Source organism: Lepus europaeus, chromosome 5, assembly GCF_033115175.1.
Source record: "Lepus europaeus isolate LE1 chromosome 5, mLepTim1.pri, whole genome shotgun sequence".
NCBI classification, from domain to species: Eukaryota; Metazoa; Chordata; class Mammalia; order Lagomorpha; family Leporidae; genus Lepus; species Lepus europaeus.
Window position 1 is genome coordinate 70,346,611 of NC_084831.1, and position 9,743 is coordinate 70,356,353.

At 44.8% G+C, this 9,743-nt stretch overlaps 1 protein-coding gene across 3 annotated transcripts in view; it reads left to right on the top strand.

Annotated features, from left to right (window-relative positions):
• The window catches only part of AK5 (adenylate kinase 5), a 289,702-nt gene extending 283,594 nt beyond the window's left edge, over window positions 1-6,108 (top strand). For 2 of the 3 annotated variants that reach the window (XM_062191568.1, XM_062191570.1), the window contains exon 14: window positions 4,763-5,229. In XM_062191568.1, coding sequence (XP_062047552.1) covers window positions 4,763-4,831 — 69 coding nt within the window. In that variant the 3' untranslated portion in view covers window positions 4,832-5,229. Of the gene's footprint in view, window positions 1-4,762; window positions 5,230-5,488 lie in introns of those variants that run through there. The other variant, XM_062191569.1, reaches the window with a different exon arrangement.
• Window positions 6,109-9,743: the final 3,635 nt, after the last annotated feature.

The following is a 9,743-nucleotide window of genomic DNA, read 5'->3' on the forward strand; positions in this document are numbered from 1 at the left end:
TCTCAAATACATTTTTTAAAAACTTTAAACTGGAAGTTTGATGGAGAGGAGGAAAGATGGTGCCATGTACAATTAAGTGCACATTCTATTTGAGAAGTTCTATTTATAGAGAGGCCATTAAGGTGCACATTATAAATTGACCTTATATTTTTGTTAGATGTAATCTTTCAATCTCTGTAAGGTACACGAGTGTATTGATTCAGGTCAATCCCAAGTCTTATTAGCTTCCCCTTCTGTGGAAGATCAGAGATGGACTTTGGGATGTGTCTCTTTCAAGGACAGAGAATTAAAATACTACACTGAAGAACTTACGTTATGCCCAAAGGGTTGTATTGAGTCTGTGCTCCTAGAACTTCTTGGAGACCACGCTCCTGATGTACTGCCCAGTGATTTGATCCAGAAAGTGTAAATGGCAGCCTGGTGTTGGTGGAGTCATACCTTCTCACCCCCTCTTGGCTGTGGAGGAGGAAGCCTGGGGAGGGGCAGAAAGCCAGTGAACACGCACTGGCGTTTGGTAAGCCAAGGCCAGCAGACTATTCCACAGGGCTGTTGGTAACAAGATTTGCTAGAAAGGGGTGTGAGGCAGGCAGACGCCCCAAGGCATTTTTTTAACATTCAGGTTCAAGGTATTAAGGCGATTATTTTGCAGTAAACAGAAAGGAAGTACTAATGCCCACCACGCATGTATGAAACTTAGCGACATCATGCTAAGTGAAAGAAGTCACACAATAACCACATACTGGGGGTTCCACTGATATAACGTGTTCAGAATAGGCAAATCCACGGAGACACCTCATTCCAGTCTACTTTCCCAGCCTCCCTCCCCCAGTCCAGAAAGCCCTGGCTCTGTTCTCTGTAAATGACCCGCTGTTCCCAGAAAAACCCAGGTGCTTGCAGGTCTCTATGCCTTTGCACATGCTGTTCCCTCCATAGGGAAGGCTTTCATTCTTCCTTTTGTCTAAAGTTTATTTATAGTCATTTGAAAAGCAGAGCAACAAAGAAAGATCTTCCATCTGCTGGTTTGCTCTCCCAAATGCCCACAACAGCTAGGGCTTATCCAGGCTGAATTCAAATCTGGTCTCCTGTGTGGGTGGCAGGGACCCAAGTCCTTGGGCCATCTTCCACTACTTTCTCAGGCATTAGTGCTCAAACCAGTGCCCATATGGGATGCCAGCATTGCAGGCGGCAGCTTTACCTGCTATGCCACAATGCCAGCCCCTGTATTTTTTCTCTTTTATAGATTTATTTTATTTATTTGAAAGCAAAAGCAATAGTGACAGCGAGACAGACAAATCTTTCATCTGCTGGTTCACCCCACAGATGGTCACAACAGCCAGGGCTGGGCCGATCCGAAGCCAGGAGCCACGAGCTTCTGCAGGTCTCCCATGTGGGTGTAGGGGCCTAGGGACTTGGGCCATCTTCTGCTGCCTTCCCAGGTGCATTAGCAGGGAGCTGGATCCGAAGTGGAGCAGCTGGGACTGGAACCGACGCCGATAGGGGATGCTGGCATCACAGGCGGTGGCTTAACCTTCTGTGCCACAATGCTGGCACTACTTATCATTTTAATCGATGACAATTACTACTTTTCCCAGGAAGCTTCTCTGTCCTTCCAATATGGTGTGTAAGGTGCCCTTTTATCCAGAGCTCCTGAGCTTACCTCTTAATAGCGTCAACTCCTGTTAAGTGTTTGTCTCCACCCTTGGAGCTGTGAGCTCTTTGAGAGCAGGAACATTGATCAGCTTGTTCTCTGCACCACAGGGCATGCTGTTGGCACCCAGGAAATGTTGTTGGCTTACAAGGGCAGTACCAGGCACTGTCCTGTGGGTTGCTACATCTGATTCTCCCATTGGGATAAAGTGTGACATATTTATCAGACTTTAAAATTGAAATTTTCTTGTTCTGTTTTCCTTGTCATGAGATAGATCACATACACAGGAATGCATACAGGTAATACCTATGGTCTGAAAAACGTGAACACCCACGTGACCACCAAGCAGGGTGAGAAACCAAAAGGACCCTGGAAGCACCCAAGCAGGAGTTCACCCTCTCACAGCTCCTTTCCTCTTCTCCCCAGGGAAAAAAAACCATTGTCCTGGTTTTCATGAGACCCATTTATTTGCTTCTCTGAATAGCTTCATCACCCAGGCATGGTTCTGTAATTAATATAATCTAGCCTTGCTTTTGACCTTTAATTAAACTGTTTACATTGTATTGGTATTCTTTTGAGACTTGCTTCTTTCCCTGGACTTGGAGAGACCAAGCCATGTTGTTGAGTCGAGCTGTGATGGATTCTCCCCATTGCTGTAGCATTCCATGAACTGACCGTGTCACAATTTAACATCCATCTACTGCTGACGGACATTTGGGATTTTTCCAGGTGGGGGCTGCTGCAGACAGTGTTTCTGTCAACATTGCTCTGCTCATTTTCTGTGGGACTTAACCACAGCAAGTTTGCTTTTTTTCTTTTGAGAATTCAGTCTACTTCTGGCAACAGTCCCATTCCTGGGGGTTGCAAAGTTGAAACCAGTTTGTATAAAGAAGATCTAGGCAGGTAGACAAGAGGTGAAGAGAAAGGGAGTGTTTTTAAAAGTGTGGTCCAAGAGGGCCCAGAACAAAATCGTCTGGACAATGTGTTAAATACACCGTTTTCACAAGCCTAACCTACTATGTGAGGCTCTCTGGAGCTGAGTCTTGGGAAGTGGTGTTTAGCAGGCTCACCACACTCAGGGTCTTAGGTGGATCATCAGGAATTTTTGTTTCCCCTCCCATTTGTAGCCTTTAACGAACCTTTCTTCATGTGGCTTCAAGCCACCATGGTACAGCCCCCCAGACCCCCAGGCCCATCTCCACACACAAACTCCCACACCTTGAATTCCCCCCCACCCCCACCCCGGCTCTTGCGCTGCAGCGCTTGGTCTTAAGGACGATGCGCTGCTTCGGGCGCTTTCTCTTCCCTCATAGCAGCTCCAGCCTGGTCTCACTCAGGTCTACTCACTGAGCGTGATCCACAGCTCATCAAGGTTGGCAGTGGCCAGCAGCTCTGCCTCTTCTTTTTTATTTGAAAGGCAGAAAGAAAGATAGAGCACTTCCATTTTATTGGCTGGTTCACTCTCCCCCTCCCCCACCAAATGCCTGCAACAGCTCAGACTGGGCCAGACCAAATCCAGGAGCCCAGAACGCACACATGGTTGGCAGGGACCCAAGTACATGAACCAGCACTTGCTGCCTCCCAGGTTGCACATTAGCAGGATGCTGGATTGGAAGTGCAGCCAGAAACCCGGGCGCTCTGATATGGGATGCAGGCCAGGGGTGGAGAGTGGGGGGATTCCAAGCAGACTTAAGCACTGCTTAAGCACCTGTTCCATAGGTTCCTCTTTAAGCAGTAGTGCCTCGTATCAGTTTCCCTAAAGGAACCGGGAAGATATTTTTCAACATTTATCTTGCAGAGATGCAAGCCACCAGCATCACCCTGGCCTCCCAGGCCTCTCCCTTCTGAAGATGACACGTGTGTGATGGGACAGTCTCGGTGACTGGCACGTTGTTAGGAAAGAGGAAGGGGGGTGCCTTCATGCCTAGAAAGCTCCCTTCCTACTTCCTGTGCTGCTGCTCCCTACACCAGTGCTCTAGGCACACTCTGCCCTTACAACACCTCCCTGCTGTGAGCCCCACTTTTGCTTTCTCCTCCACACCCCGCCCCTGCCCCCTGCAATCTCTGCTTTCTTCCTACCCTGTTCCAAATGCTCCATCTGAAGTAACTCCAGCGCCCTTCCACGATCCCTAACAGCGCTTTTCCCGCAAAGGACACTTTGTCCCCGTTGTCATCATTGGAAATACTTTTTTTAGAGCTGTTTTAGGTTCACAGAATTGAGCAGTTTGCATACACCCTGTCCCCACACACTACAACCTCCCAGCTGTCAACATCCCCCACCAGAGCCCAACATCTGCTATAATCCGTGACCCTACCTTGATACACGATTATCACCCCAAGGACACGACTTACATTAGGGTTCTGTCCAGGAGCCGTACATACCGTGCATCTGGCCCAAGGTATAATGATGCGTCCACCATCAGAGCATCACTGCCCTAAAAATGCTGTGTTTTGCCTATTTACCCATCCCCCTGCCCCAACACCTGGCAACCACTGATCTTTTTGCTTTCTTCATATTTTTGTCTTTTCCAGAATGTCAGATCATTAAAATCATGCAGCTTTTACATGTTCACTTTTTCATTTTGCCTCCGTGTATTTTCATGACTTGATAGCTCATTTCTTTTCAAGGTTATTTCACTGTCTACATTTACCAGTTTACTCACTCACCCATTGAATGACATCTTGGTTGCTTCCAAGTTTTTGCAATTATATATAAAGCAGCTGTAAACGTCCATTTGCAGTTTTTTAGGAGGAGGTAAGTCTTCCAGGGAGCACAAATGCTACATAGTTTTCTTTAGAAACTACAGTGGCTTCCAAGGTTCTAGTATGCACCAGCAGTAAGAGTTCCTGTTGCTCGTAGTCCTTGCCAGTTTTTTATGTTGTCATTGTTTCTAATGTTGTCCATTCTAATAGATGTGAAGTGAAATACCTGCTGTGTTATTTTGGGCACCTACTTACTAAGCAATTACACTTCACCATTTTCTCTGTGGATTTTGTGTTTTTACATTTTGTTGAGCAAATTATACAAGCAGGTGATTTTTTTCCCTCATTATTAAAAATGATTTACAGTCATTTCTGAAGTGTAACTGTACCTTTCTTTCCTTCTACATACAGATAAATGCAGAAGGAACGCCAGAGGAAGTTTTTCTTCGGCTTTGTGCAGCTATTGACTCTATTTTCTGAAGGCAACAATGCATGTATGTTAAGGAGAGTGGAAACAGAGAAAGCCAGTAAAGGTCCATCCCTTACCACAGTGTTTCAAGTTAAACCTTTGTGCCCTCACCTCCTGACATCAGTGTTTGCTTCTCAGCCAGACCTGTGTGAGAGGTGTCTGGAAATCATGCATGGTATCTTTGGGACCATCAGCCTTTCTTCACGCTTCAGGAGAGCTGTCCTCACTCACAGCACACACAGTTTCTATCGTGTAGTCTGCAGCTCAGAGCCAAGTCAGGACCTGAACAGCAGTGCAGTGGCAGCCTGGGCCAGTCATGCCCCCAGGACCTGCTGGAGTTCTGATCATTTGGTTCAGCACCCTTAATACCCTCACCCATCTTCCTGTCCCTCCAGGATTCCTACACTGTTCCCTGAATGTCCTCACGGTGGGGCGGGGCCCGGGCATGCATGCTCTGGCGGCTGAGTCTCTTGTCTCCTCTCTCACCCACCAGTGGCTCAGAGGCAGAGGGGGGGTTGACTGGAAGATGGCATGTATGCTGTGCGGGGAGGGGGGGAGGACATCAAGCAAGTAAAACTTGACAGAATGTTTTTTTAGGTGAAACTGCTATTTCCAAGATAGTAAATCCCAGGTTAGTCATAAATAACATTCTCTATATTTATTTTCAGGAAACTGGCCACTTGGAATACTCTCATAATGGCTAAGAGAACAAGTTTGACAGATTGTATAACTTAGTCCCCTCTCTACATGGTGTTGTAATTTCAGCAATTATAAATGACTATCAATGACCAAAAATAATTTGAAAACCTAACATGACTTGTTATTTCATTTACTGGACAAATACCAACGTATAATTTTGATTTGTAATTATCAACTGTTTACTTATTGCCAAGCAAGCTACAAATACAGTAACAACAAAACGATGTGGGTTGGAGGGCCCGTTAAGAGGGTGTGCGCAAATTCTAGTGTTGTACTTGTTTCACAGGGGCCTTTCCCAGGGCTTTACAACCTTGCATCCAGCCAGTGAAGTCTGGGTTCTCACCTGTGCTACCACGTGTCAGACCAGAGCTTCTTATGTATCCTAATGAAGTAACTGCATCTTCTACGCTGTCATTACAAGACAAGTTTGTTTGCATGATTTTTTTCTTCAGTGGTTGTGCAGATAAGAATCCATTTCCAGGACAGAATTGTATTTTTAAAAGTCATTTTTTTTCTTGAAATGGATATGTATAAATAAAATAAATGGAAGACAGGATAAAGCTTTTTCATTTATTTATAACTTACATCATTCTGGGAAGCATTTGAAGCCTTATTCCAAACAGAATTAGAAGCAAACACAGTAATAGCTGAGATTTCTGCTATGTTCATCTGGTTTTAATTTTGGCCATAAATCAATTTTGAGCTATTACAGATGGAATCCTTAATGTATTCATGATACATGGTAATTTTCATATTTACTTTTTCTCTAGCCTTCATTCTTAAACAGAAAAACCAGTGCTAGAGAAGAAATTAAATTTCTTTGGTTACAATTATGCCTCTGTTAATACAAAGGGGCATGTTGCCACCACTCACACATTTATCAACTCCTTGATTACTAACCCCAAGTTGTCACCCTTTTTATAGGGGAGCAGGAGTATCTGAGCAAATTAGAAAGAAAAGTGTTACAACATGAAAATTATCGGTTGTGCCAGAAAACATACAATGACTCTTTATAGGGATTAACATTCTTCAAACACATGCCACATTTCAGCAAACACAGTGCCTGCCCACCGCAGCTGTGACTGTGTAGGGAAAAGGAAATGAGCCGAATCAGCAGAGCCAACGGCTTTACCCTTGAAGAATTTCTTGGGTTGCAAATCAGGTCTTCCACAGAACTGCCAGAACACATTTCTGATCTGAATGGCTTGAAATGGCAGCACTACTTCAGAGTCATAGGACTTTAAAACAGGAAATGACCTCGGGCTCTCTGTCTAGCAAAGGACTTCATGTGTGTCTAGAAGACATGAGAACACACAAATTCCCTTAGAGTGATCCACATTCGAGGCCATGCCTGGGCGCGGCTTCTGACCCCATCAACTACTTTCCCCTCTCACCTGGCTCCAGCGACACTGGCCATCCTCGTGTTGCCCGAACAAGACAAACCCCTCACTGGAGCCGAGGCCCTTCCTTCAAGCCTGCCTTACATCCACACAACAAATTTGCTCTCTTCACTTGGATCTCTGTCCAAATCTGCCCTTGTCAAGGCTTTCTTTGATTATTCCGTCTAAAATGGCAGGCTGTTTCCCATTCTCCCAGTATTCTTTTTCTTTGAGATTATTTTTCTAACATTTTATTGCTGCAAGGTTAGTATTTTTGTTTGTTCATGGCTTGTCTTCTGCATTAGACTTATGCATAAGCTGTGTCCAGGCAGGGCTCTGCATCGCCAGCCCCCCACACATAGTACTGATTACTGACAGCAAACACGCTCAAATTCTATGCCTCCAGTTTTCCCATCTATACAGTGGAAACCACACCCTCACAGGATTAACCGAGTTCACAATATTTGGAAATCACTTACTACTACTCGGTGCTCAGTGAAAGGTGGTTCTCTATATTCATTTGAGTTTCACTTCCACAACTGGGACCAGGACTAGAATTTCTACTCCAGTGTCCCTACTATTACATCACCTTAAAGACATGGCAGAAGGCCATAGTGGGCTAAGCCTCCTCCTGCTGCACTGGCATCCCATATGGGTGCCGGTTAAAGACCCGGATGCTACTTTTGCAACCCAGCTCTCTGCTATGGCCTGGGAAAACTGTCGAAGATGGCCCAAGTGTTTGGGCCCCTGTACCCACATGGGAGACCCAAAAGAAGCTCCTGGCTTTAGATCAGCCTAGCTCTAGCCACTGTGGCCATTTGGGGAGTGAACCAGTAAATGGAAGGCCTTTCTGTCTCTCCCTCCTTCTGTATGTAACTCTACCTCTCAAAGAAATGAAAAATCTTAAACAAAAAAAGACATGGCAGAGAATCAAGACACATGGCCTAACTGAAGTCCCACAGGAGACCAAAACTGTCTCAGCCCCATAGCGCTGAAGCACATGCCCTAAGTAAGATCGGCTGGGATTCCCTGTCCTCTCGCGGCCCTGGGAAGGACATCTCCCAAGGCAAGCCCTCTGAGGAAGACACACTCAGGCACATGTATGTGTTATCTACTAACTTCTGAGAAGAATGAGCTCACCGAAACCTTGGTCATACAACCAACAAATACAGAGAATCTATTTAAAAAAACAAAAACAAAATAAAACAGGCCCCAGAGGTACAGACATGGATGGTCTCTGTTCTTATGGAGCTACACGTGCCACAATTCTCCAAAATCCATTTAAAGAGCTACATGAACTGGGGGGGGGGGGGGGGGGGGGAGTTGTTTGGGACCATAAAAACAGCAGCACATTCTTCATCAAGGTAAGAAATAAAAGTAAATGCTTTACGGTCCAAAAAGGACACTGCCAGGTGTGGTGTAGCGGGTTAAGGTGTCACAGCAGCACCAGCAGTCTCGACTGCTCCAATTCCAATCCAGCTCCCTGCTAATGCGCCTGGGAAAGCAACAGAAGATGGCCCCAGTATCTGGGCACCAGCCATCCATGTAGGAGACCTGGCCCAACTCTGGCTGTTAAGGCCATTTGGGGAGTGAACCAGAGGATGTAACATCTCTCTCTCTCTCTCTGCCTTTCAAATAAATAACCAAATCTTTTATTTCAAAAAAAGGACAATGTCTTCACAATCTTGTGGGAAAACCCACTTGTTACCTAGAGACTCCCCATTCTATCCAATGTACCTGTATCAACAGACTTCGAACTTTTTTTTATCTACAGTGAGATACACAGCACTTTTAACTGAAAGAGAAATTTCACAAAACAATACTTACTACACACACACACACACACACACAAAACCACTATTTTGTCTATTTCATTTTTTAAAAATGTTCCTCAAGCCTCAATAAATTGTTATGTTCAATAATTTAAACCAGGGAGAAGGAAGGAAAATGGACAAAGGCTATTATTAGGTCATGCAAGTGGTCTCCTAATTCACAATGGCTGAGCATTACCGTGTCTCTATCTTGTGCTTCCAACCTGGACATAGGCTCAGGTTTGTACTCTAGGAACCAGGTCACATAAGGAAAAAGAATGAAAGCCAACCCCTGCACATCTCCACTCCTAACACCAGAGCCTGACCAAGGGAATATTCTTGCTTGGGAAGTCGGGCAGTGAGGCCAACACTGAAGCTAGAGTAATATGCCTGGGTTAAGGTCCACGCATCACCACCTTGCTAACTTTATGATCTTCCTTGGACAAGTGATTTCACCTCTCTTAGATTCAGGTCCTTGTAAGAAAATAGGATAGTAAAGGCACCTGCCTCATATGGTTGTTAAGAACCGAGTTAATTACTGCATGCTTGCTTGGCACACAGTAAGCACTCTGTCAGTGTTTGCTATCATAAATAGTGCATCACACCAAAGGATACCTCCCCTGTCTAAACCTTACAGCAGTAGTTTTAAGTCTCATTAAAAGTATCTTCAGTTATTAGCAAATAACTTGAACATAATATATCCAGAAACTGAACTAACATAGTGAATACCATTTAATACACAATGCTTTAACAAGTATGCTTCTTACAGCCAATACTTTTGTTAGGCAGATGGGAGGCCAACTTATAAATGACAGCCCTGTGCATTCATGCAACCCTAAACTTAAAACAATGAAGTATTACTTCTACTTCTGTCCTTAGGGGCCTTTTTACAGCACTGAAGGCTGTTTAAAGCTCAAAACAAACACATCTGGCTCAAGCAGAAAATAACCCCTCTTACCACTCAAAAGTCTTAAAAATCCTTAGCCTCAAAGTGGGTTTGTCTACTTTGTTTATACAACAATCATATCACTTAC